The sequence below is a fragment of the Halichoerus grypus genome, chromosome 4 (assembly GCF_964656455.1).
Source record: "Halichoerus grypus chromosome 4, mHalGry1.hap1.1, whole genome shotgun sequence".
NCBI classification, from domain to species: domain Eukaryota; kingdom Metazoa; phylum Chordata; class Mammalia; order Carnivora; family Phocidae; genus Halichoerus; species Halichoerus grypus.
Window position 1 is genome coordinate 76,403,105 of NC_135715.1, and position 25,311 is coordinate 76,428,415.

Below are 25,311 nucleotides of genomic sequence, written 5' to 3' on the forward strand. Positions count from 1 at the left end.
AGGCATAAATATTAAAAAGTCTACTAGACAAAATATCACAAGCACATTTCTACAAATTAGAAATTTGTAGAAATTAGATACCTGGCTCGTGTTATTTTTCCAATTAAGTTTTCATTGTTTTATTATTAATGTAAGTATTAATGTCATCATACTTTATTATAATGGACTGACTCAAGGTCTTTTATGTGCAGCAACTGAGCCCATCTACATGCTGAGAATCTAATTTAGGTGACCTCAGCCAGGGGTCCAGAACTGGCTTTAAGAACTGTTAACCTCTTGAAATCCAGTCCAAGTTGCAGATCTAAAACTATCACCAGGTTTTCAAAGGAATCCATGACGTTAAAATAGTTAGGAAGCATTATTTTACTATCTCCTTCCTTTTCCTGCTGTCTCCAACACAAATACTTCCCTCATACCTAACAAAATGGTATGCTAAAACCACAAGTTGTTATATGTAGCTATTTTGTTTCCTAATTTAGAAGGTGTGTTCAGAAATTTATATGCAAATACACTTCAAACAAGAGATACTTGTATTTGTACCATTCACAACATACAACCAGCTGTGTTTACTTCACATAAATTCAACTACAGAAGACGTAATGAAATGGGCATTTTTTGACAAATCACAAAGCTACATCACCTGTCTTTAGGAAATTAAATTTTCGGGTTATGATACTATGATGACCATGTCCATATAAATCACTTTCTAACAGTACAATTCTAGAGAAAAATAAAATTAGCATTATCTTTTTGCTTAACTGTAACTATGTCCATAGATATTTGCCTATTTTACCCAAAGGACAGTAGGAGCTCTTGAAGGACACAATCTTAACAACTAAACATCAAAATGAGGGTCTGATAAATTTTAAAGATTTTAATTTATTTATTTATTTGAGAGAGAGAATGAGAGAGAGAGAGAGAGCGCACATGAGGGGGGGAGGGTCAGAGGGAGAAGCAGACTCCCTGCCAAGCAGGGAGCCGGATGCGGGACTCGATCCCGGGATCCCGGGATCATGACCTGAGCCGAAGGCAGTCGCTTAACCAACTGAGCCACCCAGGCGCCCCGAGGGTCTGATAAATTTTAAAAAGTCATACCCAAGATAATGAAATGATGTTGATCAAAATGTAATACTGTATATATATATTTGAAATATCCTCCAGCCACAATTAGAGTATTATTATTCTCATTAACACTGAGAAGTGTTTAATAGTTTAAAAAACAAATGATTTGTTAAATGTCAAAGTTTCCTGATTTCTTTTATAGTCTGCTTATGTATGTCTAATTTATTAAATGGATTGTTCATCACTATATTTTTTTCAAGATTGAAGAAATATCTTCTAGATTATACTTGTTATACAGGACAACTTTTCTATAGTTGTAAGCCCACAGTGGAGGTGTACTAGATACATTAATGATTTAGGTGTAATATCTACTAAATATTGTGCCTAATGATTCAGTAATAAACATTAAATATCAAAAGAGCATAAGGACTTAGGCAAAGCAAGGTATTTGAAAACATGATTGAATAACTTTAAAAGTTTACTATATGATATTTTTACACATGTAGGGTGAATGTCAGTTTGCTAATCACTTTGGAAGCACTTTTTCTAGAGAGGAAGTTCTCATATCAGAGACACTGAACCTTCTGGTAAAATATTCCATCACCAAAAACCAAGAGATCAGCTTACATCTATTTTTGAATAATATTGTAAGAATTTTTTTTCAGGGTTTTTTTTATAGCTTGCTCACATTAAAGGAAGAAAAGCACAAGAAGAGCCATAAAAAAAAAACAAAAAAACAAAAGATCTGCTTTAAAAAAAATAAACACAATTCCATGGCTTTACAAACACAGATTTACCTGTTTTAAGGAACACCCAACAGCATTTATGCAAAAATACCATGCATATATAGTGTCATCACTAAAAATCTACTTGTACAACATTTGGTATCACTTGATGAGTTGTTATTTCACAGAAAAATTGTATGTGATTGTACCACTATTTATAAACATCAGACCATCCAGTAGAGATTTAAAAATTACCAACTGCTTAACCCTGGTTTAGCCAAATAACATGCCAATAAATAAATACCAACCATGGGAACTTTAGAGGGTAGTGGGTATAAGGGGGGCGGGAGGATCATCAAGTTATCATCCCACTGAAGACTGTGTGAGCCACCTGTGATTTGAAGGATCTCTGTTCCCCTCTAAAATGCCAAGTAAACCTTGTGCAACTTTGCACTTCTTGGTGCAACCACTCTGCTTACTCAGTGTCAAGGGATAGACTAGTCAGCAATCCAGGGCAATGTTTTTGGCAAAATCAATGTACAGAAAACAAGTTCATTCTTATTTTCGTTCTCTCTCATCCCCGTCCCCCCCCACGCCTGCCTCTCTCTCCCTCATCCCCTCCCTCCGTCGCTACCCCACCTCCCCGCAAGACAAAGTTATTTAAGTGTTACGTCAGACTGCAGATCAGTTAGCAAAGTTTTTCCAGCAAAGAAAGGCCGACTGTCTAAACTACGTTTCACACGTGTCCCAGAGCCCTCGTAGACTGGCAGATGAGGAAGGAAAACGCTATTTGGGGCAGAGAAGACGCAGAGGAAGAGGAAGCAGGGTGGGAAGATAGTTTTGGGGCTTGGGGAAAGGCTGCAGAGGAAACGGGATCCTAACAACGGAAGAGTTAGTTTAGGGGGCTGCAAGAGAAGGAAGGACAACGGAAATTGGGGGAACTGAGAACGAAGTGGTGGTCCGTGACCATTCTCTTTACCTGCTGTACTTCTTGGGGTCCCGGCGAACAAACGGCCACCGTATTTCCCTTCATTCCCGACGGGATGAGACCACTGTCTTCTCTCCGGACAGCGCGGGCCTCGGCTCCGTCCTCCTTCCTCGGCGACCGCAGCAACAACTCTGCTTCTGGGCGGGGGAGCCGCTCCCCCGAGCCGCGGGTGCCCACATCCCCGCCCGGACTCCGGGCGCCACTGCCCGGGCGCGAGCGGAGGCGGAGGCCAGACACCCCGGGGAGACTCGGCCCGGCTACGGCACCGCCCCCAGGCAACCCCGCGCGCGCCCGGACGAGCCCGGGGCTCCCCCAGCGGGCCACACACCCCAGTCCCCCGCGCGGGGCCAGCGCGCCCGGCTCCCTCCGCCGCGCCCCCTTCCAGCCCCATCCCCGCGCGCCCCCCACGCCCCTGTGCCCCTCCCACGACGGCCCGCGCCCCTGCATGACTCCCTCCGTCCTTCCCGTCCCACCTTCGCACGCCCCGCACACCCCTGCGCCCCCATTGCCTCCCCCGCCCCTCCACGTCCAGGACCTCCTGTCCCCGCGCTCCAATCGCGCCCACCGCGGCCTCCCCGCCCTCTGCTCGCCCCCCCACGGTCGCGCACGCGCGCGGGTCGCTGAGCAGGGCACTCGTAGACACCCGCTCGCAGCCGGCTCCTCTTTGGCTGCCCGCGGGGGGCGCCTTCCCTCTTTTCCCCTTCGGTCCAACTGCGTCTGCCTACCGCATCCCGGGCTTGGAGCTCGAGGGAAGAACTCATTTTCCCACCTGGGCTCCTAGTCCCTTGCAATTACAACAGTCAGCGCCTTCCTAATCTAAGGCGTTTTAGGGCGTCCCTGTTGAGGGAATTGTTCATTCACGAGACTCTAGAGCCTGGCCGAGAACCACCTAGGCTTCAGAGCTGCGCGGTTTCCTCCTAGACTCTAGCAAAGCAAGGGCCAGGTCCCGCCGCTAGGAGGCATCCCTCGGGATTTGCAGAAATGTGGAGGTGGCAAAAATATTGCCACACCTTATTAGCTCTTTGAATCAGGCTCGGAAGTAGTGAGTGCTGACCCATTACTTTTAAGAAGCCTCTTTTACTGTTTTTCTCAAGGCCTGAAGAGGTTCGCTCAACTGTGTTTATACGGTATATAGTTATCCTATTAGTGCTTGTGTATTTCAGTCATTTATTTTCTGGTTGACCTCCACACGTACACTAGGACCCCTTCATCTACACAGGAGGGTGACTGGTTTTTAGCAGTTTTGTGTCTGGAGAATGGTATGGGTATCTGAACATGTTTGGTGAATGTGCTTGGAGGTAAATTCGCTCATTCCTGAAAGGATCATTTTGGTGTATTTTACGATTTTTTTTAGATGGGAGATATGCTACTATGTTTGGAACCAAATGGAAACATAAAGGTGCTGGGGAATTTACACATGTTTTTCATGTAACGAAATGGATAATTGCGAGAAAATCTTCGTTAATTATTCTCTACTTCATATGTGATAGTGACAACCATTTCTTTTAAAAACTTTACTCTCACAAGGTTAGATAAGATTGACAAAGGCTGAGATATACCACTAAGGATATATGAATCATTTTCTTTCTGCTTCACAGGCAGCATAATGAAAAGAACTGTGAATTGTTGCTCTAAAAATGTCCCTACTATCTAGTAAAGGTTTCAGTTTATATATTTGTGTCAAAGAATTCAAAAGTTATTAATGCATTTTAGTTGCCAAAACTAACATGATCTGAGTCAGGACTTCTCTCTCTCTCTTTTTCTTTTATTATGTTATGTTAATCACCATACATTACATCATTAGTTTTTGATGTAGTGTTCCATGATTCATTGTTTGCGTATAACACCCAGTGCTCCATTCAGTATGTGCCCTCTTTAATACCCATCACCAGGCTTCTCTTTTGTTGGCTTAGAAAGAAGTAACTGGCAACAGCTCGATGCTGTGGATGGTGAGAACACTGAGGATCCAGAGCACTTGCCATCATTCTCCTGGCAGAAAAACTAAATATATCCAAAGCAGTATGGGGAAAAAAACCAGGAGTGTGTGGCATGGTGTGAAGGCTCAGTTTGATAGAGCACCTTATCAGTAAAAAATATTTTGAGCAACCCAGTACGTGGATATTTATTTGTAAAATATATGCATTTCTGAATATATAATATATGCATAAATTAACATATTACATTGTAAAACAAATAGAAATTTAAAAAGGAAAGATAAATCTACATCCAAATAAGAGAAGTATCGGAATGAAATGAGAATCTCTGCTCACCCTCTCCCCAGTGAAACAACCATTAAGTGGTGAAAATATTTAAAAAAAATCATTTGAAGTCTCTAGAAATTGTCCCAAGGGCATACAGCAAATGAAGAAACATGTATTCGTGAGAATCTACTAAATCTTGGTAAGAAGAGCAAAAATCTGGGCCACAACCCACTCTTCCAGCTCCCAGCTCAATGTCCTGGAAGCTCTAATCTGAATGAGTGCAGGAGAGAAGATGGCCTCTCTCCCCCAGTTCTGGGTCTGGGATATGGGCTTCTCCCTGGGAGGGCCAGGCCTCCACCATTTTCAGCCCCAATCCCCCATAAGCATTATTCCAGGCAGATGTAGCTGAGAGGTGTGGGGCTTTCCACCTACCCAACCACCACTGTGGGGTGGAAGCCCTACCCCAGGTATAGAGGGGTTAAGAATATTGGGCTACTACTACTGTCCCCGCCGTAGCTCACTCATAGCGTGGAGGTTCCACGTTGGGAGAGGAAAACAGAATACCAAGGGCTTCAGACCCCAATCTGTGACCCCTGCTCAGAGAACAGAAGTGTCAGTCTGAAAAAAAAAAAGGCTGCTTCCAGCCTCCAGGTCTGGGGCAGCAGGGCAGAGGTTCTGTGCAGTGGGGAAGACAGGCTGTACCATGCACCATAGCTCTGCCTAAGAGGACGGATTTTATTTGGAAGAGATCGTGGGGAAGTTCATACCTAAGGGCACTGTCAAAAACACTGGAGATCTTGGTAATAAGCAATTAAGAGAAGGATGGGAACTCTGTGATAGCAAAAAGCTAAATAAATGGTAGACCAGCTAGAAATTTAACAGAGAAAACGACGGGGGAAAAAGGAGCCCTCCTGGAGTGGAAGAAGCCTCAGAGACTGACCTCAAACATTGCCCATGCAAAGGGGCTGGACTGTAATTGGATCCAACAGTGGAACAGTTTATGCCCAGGTGTTGTTAAAAATAACAGAGAAATCCACTAGCAGTTAGCGGAGGCTCAGAACTGAGTATATTCACCAAGGCGAACCAGCCAGAAGCTTAACAGGGATGTCAGGGAAAAAAGTCTCGGAGGCTAAACTGACCAAGAAAGAAAAGAGAAGACTCAGATTCCCAAAGTCAGGAGTAATAGAGGGACCATCATCAACCCTAGAGAAAAGGATTATAAAGGAATACTGTAAACAACTGTATGCTGACAAATTATATAATTTACATGATATATGCAAACAAATGCAAAAGAATGAAGTGTGTTCCCTTCTTTAAACCGTGCACAAAAGTTAACTTAAAATGGATCATTGGCCTCAATACAGGAGCTTAAAGAAAAGACTCTCAGGAGAAAACATTAGAGTAAATCCTTGGAACCTTGGGTGAGGCAAATCATAAGCAACAAATGAAAAAAATGACAAATTGGGCCTCACCAAAGTTAAAAATGTTTGTGCTGCAAATTACACCATCAAGAAAGTGAAAAAAAACACATATGGAACAGGAGAAAATATTTGCAAATCATATATCTAACAAGAGACTTATAACCAGATATAGAAAGAACTTTTACAACTTAGGAAAAAGACAACCCAATGAAAAATAGGCAAAAGATCTGAATAGATATTTCTCCAGAGAAAATACACAAATGACCAGTAAGTGCATGAAAAGATGCTCAACATTACTAACCATTAAGGAAATACAAGCCAAAATCACAATGAGATACCACTTCACACCCCCTAGAAAGGCTGTAATAATAATTAAAAAAAAAAGACGAGTAATAGCAAATGTTGGCAAGGATGCGGTGCAATTCTGAGTACACCAAGAGACATAAAAACATATTTTCACACAAAAACTTGTATACAGGTGTTTACAGTAGCATATTCAGAAGAGCCCAAATCCAGAAACAACGGAAATGTTTGTCTACTAATGGATGAATTTAAAAAATGTGGTCTGTCCATACAATGGAATGTTATCCAGCTGTAAAAAGGAATGAAGTGCTGATACGTGCTACAATATGGATGGACCTTGAAAACATGCAGCGTGGCAGAAACTAGTCACAAAAGATCACACTGTGTTATTCGACTTACGTGAAATGTCTGGAAAAGACATTGAGTGGGTAATAATATGTTACTGAGATTGTGGTGATCATCCCACACCTCTGTGGTTATACTAAAAGTCTCTCTCTTTTTTAAAAGAATTTATTTATTTATTTGACAGAGAAAGAGAGAGAGAGAGAGAGTGCACAAGCAGGGGGAGTGGCAGGCAGAGGGAGAGGGAGAAGCAGGGTCCCCACTGAGCAAGGAGCCTGACTCGGGGCTCAGTCCCAGGACCCTGGGAACATGACCTGAGCCAAAGGCAGATGCTTAGCCGACTGAGCCACCCAGGTGCCCCTAAAAGTCTCTTAATTGAATACTTTAAGTAAGGTGAATGTGTATGGTCTTCTAATTATATCTGAATAAAGCTACTAAAAAAAGTGTTTATAAATAAAAATAGTAACACACTCCCATGATGTTGGGCAGAAGTAAGAAAGGAGAAAAGCCATTGTTTCTGCTTTTACCTTTTCTTTTTCGGTAATTAAAACTAAATGAGAATAAGGTCTCAGGTCACTTCTATAAAATCCATTCCCTCTCTGACATATTTCCTTCTGTGATAATGTCTCTGGTTCTTTTTTTATTCTTTGCACTGTATTTCATAAGACAGACTGCAAGCCAAGGGTTCTTTCTGTGACTGTGTTTATGTGTAAATTGGTACAGTGTGTCAGAATTATCAATTGTGACTTTAAAATTCAGAGGGACACCATGATGTGATAAAAGAACATTGAACTTTGTGCCAGGGGTCCTCTTATTTTAAATTCAATTCCTACACCCAGCGATTTTTTCCGTGCTGAGATCTATCTGTTTGGGCCCAACACTTTTCATCTATGATTGAAACTGTTGCACGAAATGATCCCTAAAATTTATTTTTTTAAATTAACCTTTAAAAGTACTTTTTTTTCGGTTTTATTTTAAATGTTCAGTTTTCTATATTAGGAGCGTGTCCCAAGAAAGGCTAGAGTTTTGAATGTGCCTGCATTTCTTCCCTGTAGGCCATGTGCCCTCCCTGCTCCTAAAAGCACCGTAGCACTGCAAGTGAATGATTCTGAACATCAGCAACCTGAGTATGTAAAGGCAGCCTCGTGTCATGTGAAGAGTCTCTCTGGGTCCAGAAATCATGGGCTGTGATCTCTTTCTGCTGGTCACTGTAAGACCTTTGTTAAGTTACTTAAAGTCTTACATCTCTACTTCCTAGTGTATAATATGAGAGTAAAAATTGGAAGTTAAGTCATAGGAATGTTGTAAGAAATATGCGAGTTAATGTTTATAAAACCAGAGCACAGTTCCTAGTATCTAGGAAGTTATTTTTTAGGTAGGCCATCTTTTCTTTTTTTCAATGCTAATATGGGCCACTTTTCACTGGTTACTCCAACAAAAAGTTAAGGGTAAGGAAGATACTTTTAAATATCCTAATTAGCTGACAGTTGTTGTAAAGTGCTTCATGTTCATATGCATGTATATATTCATTTATATATAATATTTAAATACCATGTTCACACTCATATAATGTAGAACTTGAAATATACATGTAATGTGGTGTGCTTTTAATAGAGTAGTGGATCTTTGCAAATACTCAATGAGCTTGTGAGAAAAAATGATTAGACACATATAATACTGTGGGACTCTGCTTGTGTAGGCCAGAGTTTTGACAGTAAAATTTCAATTTAAACAATATAGGACTACATAAGAGGTTATATTTTTTACTTTTGCCAGAAAGAACCATTAAAACAACAATTTCTCTTCTATTACTATCTAATATTTCAAGAAGGTTATTTTAATATCCAACTGTGTTAAATTATTTCAAAATAAAATATATTCTTTAAACTTAATATTAGACTTTATTAGAAAAATTAATGTTTTCCCTTGATTTTTTTCCTCACTTATTCATGTAGTGTCAAAAATTTTCTCAAAGCAAAAGATGATAAAACTATTCAAAAGGGACTTTACGGGGCTTTATGCCCAAGGAGAATCACTCCAGGGCCTTGTAACTAACTGACCCAAAGTTGACACACTTCAGGCAGGGGGCCCCCATCGATGTCCTGAAGCCCTGAGGACCAGAAGCCAAGGGAGAGTCAGAGGCATGTCCCTTAACATAGTTAAATGCAAGCTGGGGAAAACAGGCTGGGTGCATCACAGTGACTGCAGGTGACAGACTGCTTTATAGGCACAAGTGGGACCAGGTGTCCAAGAAATACTTGGCAGATGGAAAGGGGACTTAAGCATTGGCACAAGTCATAGCCAATTCATATATGGGCCATATATTCTTGGACTGGGGTATTTACCACTCGTATTTCTGATTGAAATTTGTGTGTATTCATGAAAGTCTCAAAAGCAGGAGGTGGAGGTACTTTTGAGTTGACTTTCTTCATGTTATTTTGTCCAGGATACTTGGCATAGGTGTGGTTTGAGAAAGTGGTTGGTGGTGTATAGGAGGACCTGGAAATATTATTAGTGGTGGCATTTAATAGCATGGTTACTTTTTTTGTAAGGCAGTGACTTACACAAATACCTACTTTTCTCTCATGTTGTATGTCAGTCATTGCAGCTGGACTGCTGTTGCTGCTGTCATAGGTTTTCTCGTTCCTGGATCCAGGTTAAAGGAGTAGCCCTTATTGGAGGCCAGCTGTCCTTCAGGAAAAAATCAAGAGGGTGGATGGAAACACACAATGCATCTCAAAGCTCCTGTTTCAACCTGGCATATGTCAACCCAAGTATTCATATTCCAAAGGAAGTCACCTTCCCAAACTTCATATCAACCGAGCCTCAACGTCTATGCTTGTCCCTCACAAGACACTGCAGGTCACTTGGTCACAGGTAGGTGTGCATAATCCCCTAAATTATTTAGAGCCTAAAGTCTAAAACAAATAGTTTGAAACAATAATGCGATCTACCACACAGGTGGGATATTGATTAACTTAAGACTTAGTACAATTTAATAGTGCCAGATTTTATTGTTGAGTTTTCATTCTCTACCTTAAAAACTCAGTAAGTTTTACATAATTCCAAAACAAAAAGATTTATGCTTTGTGGTTTGATTAAATTACTTCATGTGGACTGACACTTCTATTACATTTACAACAGTTACACTTTCTTTCTTTTGCTAAGACACTGGGTTTTTAAGCTGGGTCATGCTTCCCTAACTCTGCTGGGTCATTTGGTCCTGACTCGGAAATACAGCTCCCTAACTGATTCATGGCTATCTATGTGTATATTCTGCATGATTTTCTTGTTAAATCTGAATATCGCATTATAAATCATGATTCCCAGGGACAGATGTCTCTTTAAAGTCAAATACTATTTCTATAGTATTTTATTGGATTTCTATAGTATTTTATTGGTGTAACAAATATATTAAACAATAAATAAGAATACTTTAAAAAATATTCCTGTACCTATCAAAGATGATGGGTATTCCAGATGATCTTTACACACTCTTATTTTTTATATGCTTGAAATATTTCAAAATATTTCTTTTTAGTATCCTTAATGAAATCAATGAGCAATGCAAGAGTATTTTGTTTCAACATTCCAACAGGCCATCATTAATAACAAGTACTGTGTGCAATGATCACATAGTCACTTGCCTTTTTCTTTTGTCCAATTCAGTTATTTTCTGTAGCGAACATTTCCAATTTCTCCTTGAAATTCATTCCTTAACCATAGTAACATTTGGTTTTATAGATGATTTTCATTTTCAAAGCTTTCACATCTATTTTTTCATTTCTAATCTCATAACATCCATGAGAGATGGTCTGTTAAATGATTTGCTATGTAGCGATAGACTTTGAAGTTTCATTGAAATGCACCCTTACATTTCTTTAGATCTCTTCTATTTGCTTTCACGTTATTGAAATCATTTTGATAATGTGATAATAAAAGTTAATGGCCCAGATTTTTTGCAGTGCATGAACGTGTTGGGAACAACACGTTCAAACATATTCTGAAACACAATGGACTCTTTATGCCCCTAACATCATTTGTGTATTATTCTTTCAATATATTAAGTGTGCCTCAGTGTCTAAAAGTAATAACTGCAGCTTGACAGAATACATTATTCCTGACAATTATTTATCTAATAGTATAATAGACCTTTAGTCCTTTTCCTGTTAGCTTTCTACATTTCTTATACTTTATTCACTGTATATTTTCACTGAATTTTTCACAGAAGAAACCCCTATCCATTTCTTAGAATTAATAACCTTAATTTAGAATAGTTAAAATGATAGCCATCATCTTGTGCCACCATGAAACTTCACTAACTCAAGTTAATCAATTTTAATATAATTTACAAATTGTTGTAATAAAGTAATTTCCAGAGGCATAGTAATGTTATATACTATATGTGATTCCCAGTCCTTCTCAACTCTCTTCTCTTTCCTCCTTCACCTTTTTGTATTAACAGACATTTTTATTTCAACTTTCTCTTTCTCTCCCTATTCCACTCTTTTCTGTTTTGTGTTACTTTGTGATTTCTCTTCATTTTCTTTTTCTTTCCATCAACTTTGCTTCTTTTACTTCTGTCTACCATCTGTTTTTCTTTTCCACTTACTCATCTCATTTCATTTCAGATTTTTTTCTTTTTTTTTTTTTTTTTTTTTTTAAAGATTTTATTTATTTATTCATGAGAGACAGAGGCAGAGGGAGAAGCAGGCTCCTCGCGGAGCAGGGAGCCCGATGTGGGACTCGATCCCAGGACCCTGGGATCATGACCTGAGCCGAAGGCAGACGCTTAACCGACTGAGCCACCCAGGCGTCCCAGATTTTTTTCTTTATTTGATGTTTTCACTTCTAAAATTTTCTTTTTTCTTGTTTCTCAATCATTCACTATTAATACCACAAAACAATTCATCAAAATCTCTTTTGTGACATCTGGCATGAGGAATGATTTCAGCATTAACAGGTCTCAATTATGCCTATCTGAAAAAAATAAAACTTAACAGACCAAAAGAGAGGCCTAAAGTCTTTGAATGAGTGATGAGTCCAAGTATTACCAGCACTTAAGTAAAAAGGAAAAAAAAATCTATGTACAACTGAATAAGAGAGAAATTCTTCTCATAACATGGAATTAAAGAAATAAAGAGTAATTTGGGATGGAAAGGCAAACTACTTAGGTGATAGATTCTGAAGATACAGTAAGTCCATAATGGGAGTAAGAGAAGGAAGATGGGCCTGATGGAGGAAGAGATGTAGCAGTGGGAAAAAAAAATGAGAAAATTTCTCTTAAAATGAAGAAAACTGTGACTATTTCGTTAAAATTTTACCACATTTAAATCACAATTAAAGAGATCATATTTTTTTTGAATAACAAAAACAAACTTCTAATTATAAAATAAATAAGCCATATGGATATAAAGTACAACATGGGGAATATAGTCAATAACATTGTAATAACTTTGTATGGTGACAGATGGTGACTACATTTATCGTGGTGAGCATTTCATAATGTATATAGATGTCAAATCAATGTGTTGTACACCTGACACTAATATAATATGTATGTCCACTATACTTCAATAGAAAAGAGAATTTATTGGCAATAATTGGGAGAAGTATAAATGGCTAGTAAGGAGATGGAATCAGCTTTACTTTAGAATTTTTTTGTTAATATTAAATATTGGAAGATAATAAACACATTTTCAGGTTTATGATTTAGTAGAATCTGACTTCTGCTAATATAAAATTATGTCAAATAGCAAGAGGAATATTTTCAAATGCATGAGGACTACAAAACTATACCACCATGTATTATCTCTACAAATACTGAATATTTAAGAAAAATATTAAACATTGAAAGGGAGTGGTGAAGGGAATAAAAATATGATAAAGTTCTGTTTCTTATGGGAGAGTCTACAAAAACTAATTTATTCCTCATGGTGACAGAAGAATGTAATTTTTTATAATGATAAAATCATTAGAATAAAATTAGCTGTATAACTTCAAAATCCTAAATCACCAAAAATAGGATTATTTTTGGCTATTTGAGGGAAAAAAAAATGAAACAAATAATGGAACAAACTAAACATGTTAAAGTTTTTTAAAAAAATTAAAAGAGAAATGTAATTTAACAGAAACAAAAAAAGTACAATGACAATATAATGGACTCTGGATTTGCAAATTCACATTTTCCCTATCCTCTTCTCTCATAGAGATGTAGAAAAGCTGAAAACTAGATTTCCAGACTATGCTGAAGCTGGTGTCTCAATGTGATTAGGTTCCACTAATCATGTAAGTGCAGTCATCCATGGAATCTTTGATGGGACACTGAGTCAGCCACTTGAGGAAAGAAGTTGGACTCAGGCCACTTGGTTTGTTGTCATGGATCATGGGAGGAGATCTGAATAATGTATTTGATGAAATGATACCCCATCATCAGGAAATACACATGTTTTTGAATGCTCAAGGATCATAAAAAAAAAAGAGGATTTTTTTTTCTTTGGGTAAATACCCAATAGTGAAATTGTTGGATCAAATGGTATTTTTTTTTTTTTAATTTTTTTATTGTTATGTTAATCCCCATACATTACATCATTAGTTTTAGATTTAGTGTTCCATGATTCATTGTTTGTGCATAACACCCAGTGCTCCATTCAGTACATGCCCTCTTTAATACCCATCACCGGGCTAGCCCATCCCCCCACCCCCTTCCCCTCTAGAACCCTCAGTTTGTTTCTCAGAGTCCATAGTCTATCATGGTTCGTCTCCCCCTCCGATTCCCCCCCCGTTCATTCTTCCCTTCCTGCTATATTCTTCTTTTTCTTCTTCTTCTTCTTTTTTTTTTTAACATATTATTTGTTTCAGAGGTACAGGCCCATGATTCAACAGTCTCACACAATTCACAGCGCTCACCATAGCACATACCCTCCCCAATGTCTATCACCCAGCCACCCCATCCCTCCCACCCTCCACCACTCCAGCAACCCTCAGTTTGTTTCCTGAGATTAAGAAATAAGTCAATCAGAGAAAGACATGTATCATATGATCTCACTGATATGAGGAATTCTTAATCTCAGGAAACTATACTACGTATTTTAAAATAATGTAAAATTTAAAAACTCAACTAAATTCAATTAAATTCATTAGATATAACAAAAGCATCAATATAATGTTAGAAGATGATTATTAAAGGTGGATATGTGAAGCAATTATATTCATATAAATAATTGAAACAAAAGCTAAAATGACATATGAAAGATAGCATTAAAATTAAGATACTGATTTTATTTGTTCATGTAGAAAAGGTTGCCTGCTTTTCTACTATTTAGGTGAAATGATGTTAACATACTAACTAATTAACTACATTTTTATATTTATATATATGGGTATATAGATATATATGTAATTTTGATTCCATTATTCCTAGGATATATTTTTCATATATAATATCTACTAACATATTTATTTTTTAAATAATTAAAATAAGTTAATCTTACTACAGAGCATTTGGAAAATAGAGACATAGAAACAAATTTGAACACCCATTAACCTAATACAACCATTGTTAGCATTTCAGAGTTTCATTCTAGTTAGTTCATCCGTGTAGACTTCTCCAAAATTTAAATAGTAGTTTACATATCTATTATTATGAATCCAAATTTTCTAACTATTTGGAATAATGTTTAAAAGGGAAACATCCTTCCTTTTCCCACATTGATTAACGCTATAGTGATGGCAAGATATGAGTACACTTCACCTTGATATCCTGGGCCACCATTCATACCAGGAAGCAGTTCCACCAGTCTTGAATTCAGCCAGGAAAAAAAAAAATTGGTAGGGTTTAGGCAATAATTCCATCCTTCATTTACAATGAAAGTGCCATAACTACCAAGATCACAGTTGCAGGTAATCCCATCAGTAGTACTTGTTAACTATCCAAAGAGAAAAAATTGCAGGAGTGCCCATTGTTTTCTGCATATAGAGGGGGTGGGTATTTCATAGTCCATCATTGAGCTGACAGTGAGCTTGACCTTACTCCCTCAACATGGGATTCCCTGGATAATCTTCACTGTGAGTACGAGCCATGTCCATTACCATGTAAGAAATAATTGCTACTCAACCAGGTCACGAACAGCTGGTCAAATATCATATGTTTTGTTGTTTCCATGGGTACTTTAAAGCAACAGCAGATAATAAAGCTTTGTCAATACACATTCTCCACTGTGTGAGTTTTGTTCAAGGCTCAGTTTGTTGTGGTAATTGCTGACTTATGAGGTGGGCAGAGATAGACAGAAGAGTTCCCACTCACCCCTTCATGTGCTGCAAGATTCATCCTATTGGAAGTTGACAAAAGTGCAGCAATGCAGAGCTCAGGCATATGCATTGTGGCTCTCAGCATGCTTTCTCCCCACCTTCGCTGCCCAAGGTGGGGTGTTTGAAATAGAGGTGAGGGCACAGATGTGAGGGACTGGACATCTGGGCGAGGTGGGATGTTGCTGGAATGGAGAAGCTTCATTATGAGCTGTACCGTGATTCTTTCAACTTGGATTTTCTGCACTATTCAGGAAGAACTGATGCCTCGCTCTACCTAATATTTACCTTTTAGGGTAAATAAACTTTAAGCTATCCTGTTTCTTGAACCAAACTTAAAGTCAGAAAAGTGACATTTTCACCAAGAAAAGAGGAGACCCAGTGGCTCAAGGTCTCTAAGCGGCATCTTTAGTCCATTTAATGGAAACTTTGAAAATCCTTTTTACCAAACTTTCTCTTGAGATTCTCAGTTTTTGATTCATTTACTTTCATAGGGATAAAAAGTAAAATTGCCAAGATATGTCTATGAGTTACAGGCCCAGAGTAGAATACCCTTTAACTGAACCAGACTCCTGCATATTACTTTTCAGACAGTAACCTTGGCCAGAGTTCATTCTTCCTATTTTGCTTTGAACTACCTCTTTCATTTTTCTATTCTGTATGGCTATAAACAACAGCAAACTTTCCACATTATGTTATTATTATTAAATTAAATAATCATATTATCTGAGTAGACATCCAGGAGAAGTGTAACACACTGCATAGTGAAGCTGAGGCAGTGATTGTGGAATACGCTCTTTCTTAGGTGATGAAATATTTTCTTCAGAAAATTTCCTTTAGAAAATTCTCAGAGCTGCATCTGATGAGAGTATGGATTGATAATATTGTGGATTCTATCTTAAAATCTCTAACGATTTGGTTTTAAACCCTACAATCTCTTTTAAATCAAATTTTAAAAAATGTGAACATTTTAAATGTAAATCAATGCAGCTGTTTCCTTAAAAGGAATTTTAAATAAAATAAAATACAGAATAGAGCACAGAGCATAAAGGTAAAACTCAAGGAGGTATCACATTGTGAATGTCCACATATCCAACATTCAGATCAACAAGCAGAAGTTTATCAGCATGCTAGTAAACTCGCTTGTGCTCATTCTCAGGTATGGCTCCCTCTTTCTTACTAAGTGCCAACCAATATCTTGATTTCTAACAAGAAGAAAAAGTTCAGTTTTATCTGTCTTGGGAATTTTAAATGAAAGCCTATGACACATAGATGACAGAGAGATGATAGATAAATAGATGATAGATTGATTTGTATTTGGCTTCCTCTGCGTATTACTGTTTATGAACCTCATTTGTATTGTTGCAAATAGCTGCAGTTCATTTTTGTTGTTTTGTATTACAATTGGATAGTTAGAACACAATTTGTTTTACTGTTGATGGACATTTGTCTTATTTCCCCCTTTGGCTGTATGAATAATCTTGTACATGTCTTCTGGTACACTGTGCAAACATTTCTGTTGCATGTGTACCAAAGACTGTAATCATTGGCTCATTGGCTCATACAGGATAATGTCAATTTCAGGATCCCAGTACCAATAGTTTTATCAGCAGCATGGTTACTGAGAACAAGTTAAGGTTCTTTGGGAGGTTCTTTTTTTTTTTAACCAAATATGTAAATCAATTTCACAATTCCAGTGTCAAATCTATAAATCAAGGGGTATTTAGAGAAGTCTTTTTACCCTGTCCTCCTTCACTGTGTTCCTTCCCTCCCCGAAAGCACCACATTCATGGAGTAGCTACCACAGTGTTTCAGCTATCTCTCTATTCAGCCAGTAAGGTAACATAATGGGTGTTAGAAATGGGTTTCTATTGGTGAAAAGTGTGGCTTGTTGGTAAGCGAATTGGGTTATGGAAGTGGTGTTTACAGGCAAAATTCACATTGCTTAAGATATATAGATTGACTAGAAACATTTTAAGCATATTTGCAGAATTGCATGAGTACACTAGAATGTTGAGAGTCAAGTAGCCAAGAGTGGAGTTTTGGATTGGGTTGCTAGGTGGTCTCATGTTCAGCCACCAATTTGGAAGATAATTGATGCCTGACTGTGAAATATGGTTAACAAAATTCTATAATGAGAATATTGTCACATTTGCTTTGGGTGAACCTTTGTGAAAGGTGCTGTGGACTTCAAATAATTTACAGCCCTGGTTATAGAACTATTTCATGTCTATTCTGTAATGAATGTATGTGTGATAGATTTCGATCTGAGACTAGGATTTAAGTGAAACCTATAATACTTACCTACCCTGATTATTGCTGGCTACCAATATTTACCAAAAAGAATCTTGCTACTATCACCACCAAGAATGTGCTACACTACCTTCTTGATCTGGGAAAATCCTACTTATCCTTCAAGTAACTCAAAAGACATAGTATGAAAGAAGACTGGTAACAAAAACAACAAAGAACACTAATTAATGGTTTCTAATGAAGATATTGGTGATAATGTCATTAAATTAAATAGCAAAATATGCATTTGCCCATAGTTTTGACTTATTTGTTTTTTTTAAAATTTATTTTATTTTATTATGTTATGTTAGTCACCATACAATACATCATTAGTTTTTGACTAATTTCATTGTTTTCGTGTAACACCCAGTGCTCCATGCAGTATGTGCCCTCCTTAATACCCATCCCCGGGCTAACCCATCCCCCCACCTCCTCCCCTCTTAAACCCTCAGTTTGTTTCTCGGAGTCCACAGTCTCTCATGGATTGTTTTTTGGGTGTTGAGTTTGAGAAGTTCTTTATAGATCTTGGATATCAGCCCTTTATCTGTAGTGTCATTTGCAAATATCTTCTCCCATTCTGTGGGTTGCCTCTTTGTTTTGTTGATTGTTTCCTTTGCTCTGCAGAAGCTTTTTATCTTGATGAAGTCCCAAAAGTTCATTTTCTAGCTTTTGTTTCCCTTGCCTTTGGAGACATGTCTTGAAAGAAGTTGCTGTGGCTGATGTCGAAGAGGTTACTGCCTCTGTTCTCCTCTAGGACTTTGATGGATTCCTGTCTCACATTGAGGTCTTTCACCCATTTAGAGTTTATCTTTGTGTATGGTGTAAGTGAATGGTTGAGTTTCATTCTTCTGTATATAGTGGTCCAATTTTCCCAGCACCATTTATTGAAGAGACTGTCTTTTTTTCCATTGGATATTTTTTCCTGCTTTGTTGAAGATTAGTTGACCATAGATTTGAGGGTCCATATCTGGGCTCTCTATTCTGTTCCATTGATCTATGTGTCTGTTTTTGTGCCAATACCATGCTGTCTTGGTGATCACTGCTTTGTAATATAGCTTGAAATCAGGCAACATGATGCCTCCAGCTTTGTTTTTCTTTTTCAACATTTCCTTGGCGATTTGGGGTCTTTTCCGATTCCATACAAATTTTAGAATTACTTGTTCTAGCACTTTGAAAAATGCCATGGTATTTTGATCGGGATGGCATTGAAAGTATAGATTGCTCTGGGCAGCACAGACATCTTAACAGTGTTTATTCTTCCGATCCACGAGCATGGAATGTTTTTCCATCTTTTTGTGTCTTCTTCAATTTCTTTCATAAGTGTTCTGTAGTTTCTAGAGTATAGATCCTTCACCTCTTTGGTTAGGTTTATTCCAAGGTATCTTATGGTTTTTGGTGCTATTGTAAATGGAATTGATTCCCTAATTTCTCTTTCTAAAGTTACATTGTTAGTGTATAGGAAAGCAACTGATTTCTGTGCATTGATTTTGTATCCTGCCACATTATTGAATTGCTGTATGAGTTCTAGTAATTTAGGAAATTTATATGCACAGATAATCTAATCCAATCCAATCCAATCTAATCCTGATAGCATCATGGAAATGTTAGCAAAATATATAATTAATTGATGTTTATAAAACCTTATACCTGAAAGGCTACTTGCTTAGAATCATCTTACAGATAGTGGGCATTGGTTTCTGAAAATAAAAATATAGAAATATTGTATGAGTCTTTTTTAAAATTTGTCTTCAACAAGTTTCATTCCCTGAAAATTAGCTGTTTTTCAGATCATTATTTCCCCAGAGGTTTCAATTAAGTTCAAGCATCATCAGGCTGTTTTTGTGTCTGTGACATTCTGAGATACAGCTGGGGGGAACAAAGAGGGAATGTGCTGGGTTTGGGTAGAATTATTTATAGATTAGAAATTAATTTACCTCCCAATCAGTCCTCCTGACAGCTGATTGACAAGGGCCAACAAATTAGTCTCAGAAGAAAGGAAGAAGGTATTCTGAACAGAAAAGCTGTGGGCATGGGGAAAATGTACAGGCAGGGGAAAGAAGGGTGAAATGGTGAAGCATAGAGGCACCCCAGTAACTGTTGATCCTAAATGTGGATTTGAGTTTCAAAATGGAAGTATTTGGATTCATAATCAGAGCTCAGTGTAAACAAAGTCTAAAGTTAGGTGATTGTTTAAATCAACCCCAAGCATTGCCTCCATTTTCCTACATTATTCTTTGGTGGTAGGACTTGAATTATTGCATTAAAATTATTGAATTATTGCACCGACATGATTGCATCAAGTCTTCAAGTTCTTTGTCTATAAAATTTCCCACCTAAACTTGACTGACCCACTTGAACAGCTCATCAGAAGATACCAGTTTCCATTTCTTTGATGAACATTTAACTTATATAATGACACTTTTAGTTTCAATATTGTAATCTTTCCTTATAAGTGTTAGTGCCAATCATTTACTTATAATCTATACATTTAGCCCAGGTTTTGAATTAAATTGAATTCCTGTTGCAATTGCCAACTTAATCTTTCATGGCTTAATTAACCAAGCAGATTTTAATATAATATATTTGAATCTATCACTTCTAGAAATTGACTTTCATGATGTGTTAAAAATTAAATAGTCAAGTTGCTGCAAAATTGTTAACATTTTAATATAACTACACAAAACAAGAAGAAATTACTGAGATTTAATGTGCTTCTTGAAAATTTTAGTTATGAGATCCATCAATGCTGACATCTTAATTTTGTTATACTCTTCAAGAAATGCATTTATTTTTATGTAATTATGAGCTGTCAAAAGCCCCTTTCATAACAACAGATTTTATTTGCTTCACTGAACTTAATGAAATCCATGTGTATGAGTGAATTTCACAGATATGTTTAAATTCAGTACCTGAAATTCTTGTTTCTAATGGTGTCTGATATTTTAAAACATGAAGGGTATTGAAGAAAACAAATAAAAACCAAAGAACCACAGGTTAAAAGATACTGAAGAAATATTTAGCATATTTTGATGACTTCAGTCAGTTTTATTCCTACATCATTTCAATCTCTTGGATAACTAATTTAATCCTAACATTGCCAGACAAGATTCTGTAACTTTCTTTGGAAATACAGTTGTCTCCCCTTAGTTGTGGTTTTGCTTCCAATGGTTTCAGTTACCCCCAGTCAACGTTTGTCTGGAAGCAGATAATCCCCCTTCTGACTTATCATCAGAAGGTCAATAGTAGCCTCACGATGCCTACGTCATTCCCCTGACGTCATCTCCTCACTCACACATCTTATCATCTCACATCTTCACAAGAAGAGCGAGTATGGTACCATAAGACATTTTGAGAAAGAGAGAGAGAAACCACAGTCACATAACTTTTCCTACAGTATGTTGTTATAATTGTTCTATTTTTTATTATTGTTGTTAATCTCTTACAATGCCTAAATTATAAATTAAACTTTATCATAGGTACGTACTGGAAAAAACTTAGTATGTATAGAGTTGGGTACTATCCATGGTTTCAGGCATCCATTGGGTGACTTGGAACATATCCTCATGGATAAGGGGGGACTATTTTATGTGCTGTTGTCAGAGAGGGTTTTCTCAGACCCTACAGTTTTGTTTCGACCCCTACATCACCCTAAAAAAGCAGTTAGTCCATTCAAAGGTTTCCATAAAGCCACCACTCGCATTAAACATTCTGTGAGTTTTAGAACCATCTCAGGATTTGGAGGTTGTGAGGAAGAGATAACTATAAGAAGCGTAGTCCTTTGGCCACCTCCCTGGCACCTCATATTCTTCCTCTTTTTTCCTATTTCTGCCCTCTCTTCCCCTCTTCTCTTCTTCCCTCCCCTGCCCTTCCGTCTCCTCTTCCTTAATCTGCCCTTCTCCTTCTTCCCTTCCCTCAGTCCCCTTTATTGATGACCCCTGCTCAGTTGCTGGGATTTATTTTGGCCACTCATGCTTAGGCTCTCACTTTTGATAAGTTTGTTTTGGTCATCTTCCACTTCTAAATATATTATGCTACAATGATTATACCAATAGTTTTTATCTCATTTAGAGTTCATTTCATAACTAATGAGAAATTTGAATTCTAATCCTGTGATTTGTTTCTAGTAACCTCCTTTAAGTCTGAGTGCAGTGCAGAAAAAAGGAGTATTGACTTCAGGCAGCAAAGGTTTGGATTTCAGTCCATCTCTGCCACTGAACTGTTGGGTCCTGCACCTCTCTGGGCTTTGGTCCCCAACAAAGGGATTGGACTAGGGTAAACATTCTTATCCTGCGTTCTAAGAGTTGGACCTCAGTATTCTTTGAGATTCCTAAAATTATAAACAAAATTTTGTGTAGGTGTGCATGGGTTTGGATAGTGTCTGTGACCTTTGTAAGATTCTCAAAAAATTTCTTTGATTACCATAACTTCATATCCATAGTGTCAGATTATCTTTCAGATACGTTTCTAATAATCACTTTCAAAAAATGTATTAAAGTCTTTGGAGCCTCTGGACTATGCTAGAAATTTAAGAAGTCATGGCTTAGGACACTGGAACAAACATATGAGAGGCCCTAAACTATTTTATGAATGTATAAAAACATTATTAAATGTGTTAACCCAGAAACTGGCACTAGCCAAGGTAGAAAACAAACAGTTGTCACTCTCATTACTGCAGTCTTTGTAGATAAAAATTCCCATTACAGATTTACATATCTAGAAATTCATGACATAAATTAACTTGAATTAGAAGTCACAAGGTTTCTTAGCTATGGGGTTTCAAGCTGTGACTTTCTGCAACATGTAAATTCAGTGAACCTAAAACTTCTTCACCATGAATAGTCATGACCAGATTTCAAGAATAGTATCATAATTTCATATTGAAACTACAGTCTAAAAGGTTCATTAACTTTAGCAATAAAATAAAATCTAAATTGGCTCAAATTCTTGATCTATACTTAAAATTTTTACCCCTGTGCTCTTTGTTGTTGTTGTTTTTAATCATTTAAAATGCTTTGCAATAATCTGTAACAGAATAATGAGGAATTTTTTTAGATGGAATAAAATAGATGTTTTATAGTCTTAACTCTCACTTCTTTGGCTTCAACTTCATTGATTTAAAAAAATTCTTCATAAACTTTTAAAACCACTTTAACCTGGTTTTATATATTCAATTAAATACAATTAAGCAAACAGTCAAGTCGTGCCTACTTTATGTCAAGAAATGTGCCAGGCAGGAGAAGAAAAACAAAGAGAAAGACATTCTGCATGAGGAACTTCTTAAAGCCGAATTAACAGCTCACTTTGGAGCATAAGGAAATGAGAGGTGGTGTCAGGTTTCCTATAAGCAGTTTTTAAAAGAATATTGTTAGGATGTTATGCACTGAGAAAAAGTAAAGTAAGAAGGACATTGACTATGATTAGATTTAGTATTGAATATGTCAGATTTGGAGTAGATTGTGAATTCAAGATAATTTTGTGTTGTTTGCTGGGACATGGTTATGAAACAGTTTTGGTATTACTCAGCTTAGTCTTGAGTAAGCCGAAGAAGTTGTACAGATATTTTGAGACCGAACTTGAACCCTGAAACTTTCTCCTTAATAAAAAATAATTAAAGACGGGGTACTAGCAGCAACACTGAAAACTTCTATGAGTCAAAGACACTGTAAAGTGTGACAGGAACAGCCATGTGTGGGGAAATAATATTTGTGATGCATAGCCTACAAAGAATGATTATTTGGAAGGTATAGATAACTTCTCTAAAGTTAGCTAAAAAACTTGCAAAAGGCAAACAAGACAACTGAAAAAGGTGCAATATAGATTGTGACAGATGGTCACCAATTCCTTCCTTCCCTCTGTGTGTGTGTGTGAGGTGCTTTACCCATTTAGAGATGGACTCTGTTTTTCCTCCCTTTGAATCTAGGTGGGTTTCATGAATTTCCTTGACCAATAAAATGCAGCAGAAATCATAGTGGATGAGTGATTGGTAGAAAAGGAAATCTGAAAGTCCAATACAATGAAAACATGTTTAACCTTGCTAATGGCCACAGAAATGAAAGTGGAAGGATGACGTCATTTTACACACATTGGAGAGGCACATTCATAAAGCCTGGTAATATTAAATGACGGTGAGGGTGTCATATACCACTGGAGTCAATAAAGGTTGATACGAACACATTAGAGAACAATTTTGGAACATCCAGATACATCGCATATGAACATTTCCTAAACAGCAAACTCTGTTCTGTGTGTACACACTAGACTAATTTTCACATAAGCCCATGGAAACATTGTGAGAATGTTTAACCTGCCTCTGTTTATTAAAGTAAAAGATTAGAAATCAACTAGATGTTTGTCATCAGGAGATAGAAAAATTTGTGATGTGTTTGTACAAATGAGAAAAGCAAATTGCAAAATACAACTTACATTTATTGAATGCTCTTACAGGTCGTGCCACAATTCTAGGTTGTTTCCATGTATTATTTCATTTTAATCCTCTTACCACTGTGAGTACTATCTATTGTTCTCATCAGCATCATCCTTCCTGTTTTACAGAGAAGTGTTTTCCTAAGACGTACAGCTGGAGAATGGAAGGGTGGAGATTTGAACTCAGCAATCCATCTTCTTAATGACTCATTTATGCTGCATTTTGAAAATTGTTGAAGACCTCCAAGGAATCCTCCTGAAAAATGCCACAAACCTCTGCCCCAGAAATAGCTGGATGAGGGTACGTGCCTGAGTTCCTGCTTAAACTGAGCCTCCAGATCCAGGGTGTTTTCAAGTGTACAAGTGTGAGAATAGAGGGGTGTCCCGGCAGGAGAATTTTAGCTTGCTTGAGAAGATAAAATACAGGATCATTATATTTTTATTTTCAAGGGTTGTAAATAAATTTGGCACACTCAGAAGAAAAAAAATGCAGATTTTGTTATATTAAAGGAATAGATAGGCTTTTGTGTTTGAAAGGAGACAATCAAATCATTAGACCTGATACTTGTATATTAAAAATATATAGACTTGTTGTAAGGGTTCAATGAAATTGTGTATTTATTAAGTGCCTAGGGCATGGGAGGCACTCAATAAATGTTCTCTTCTTTAATCTAGAATTTCTGTTTGCAGTACTAGTGTTTATGTCAACACCTCAATAAACCATGGGCTTTCATAGAAAACCCCTTGAGGTCTGAATTTATGAATTTGTATGTGCTGATTTCAGCATGTTCTAAGTATACAAGCAAGGAAACAAGAAATAATAATGGATTTTGAGTAGCTGTGCAAAGTCAGCAACCAGAGAGATGTCCAAGAACCAGTAAAAGTTTATTAATAAGTAGAAGAAAGTGGAGGTCACTTATTGGCCAAGACCAAGTATGTTCTAGAAATAGTTTATAATTCCCATCAGCAGTATGCCCTTGAAAACAGTCATGAATTTCTGTCACCTTGATAGGGGAATGCTTGTTTCTGTTCAAGATGATGGAGAATAGTACTGAATAAAACAAAGACCTCAGCCACCATGAAGCTTAGTGACAGACAATAAACACATAAATATGTAAAATACGTGCCGTGTCAATATTAGGAGAGATGGTGATAGATGCCTTTATAGACAATAAAGCAGGAAAGGCGGTTATGATGTGTAGATGGTCACCGAGGGTCAAGCCTGTAAATTAGGTAGGGGGGATCTT

The 25,311-nt window shown here is 37.4% G+C and overlaps 1 protein-coding gene and 1 long non-coding RNA gene across 4 annotated transcripts in view; one reads left to right on the top strand and one right to left on the bottom strand.

The window, feature by feature from the left end:
- Positions 1 to 3,132, bottom strand: part of SGCG (sarcoglycan gamma) — a 127,307-nt gene extending 124,175 nt beyond the window's left edge. The window contains exon 1 of one of the 2 annotated variants that reach the window (XM_036074309.2): positions 2,767 to 3,121. In XM_036074309.2, the coding sequence (XP_035930202.1) occupies positions 2,767 to 2,820 (54 nt within the window). In that variant the 5' untranslated portion in view covers positions 2,821 to 3,121. Of the gene's footprint in view, positions 1 to 2,766 lie in introns of both variants that reach the window. The other variant, XM_036074315.2, reaches the window with a different exon arrangement.
- Positions 3,133 to 3,254: 122 nt separating this feature from the next.
- Positions 3,255 to 24,936, top strand: LOC144381594 (uncharacterized). 2 transcript variants are annotated; one of them, XR_013447044.1, is made up of 4 exons: positions 3,255 to 4,827; positions 8,098 to 8,252; positions 9,642 to 9,919; positions 24,194 to 24,936. It is a non-coding gene; the product is annotated as an uncharacterized LOC144381594 (long non-coding RNA). The 2 variants fall into 2 exon arrangements; XR_013447043.1 differs by lacking the exon at positions 24,194 to 24,936 and adding an exon at positions 13,252 to 14,053.
- Positions 24,937 to 25,311: the final 375 nt, after the last annotated feature.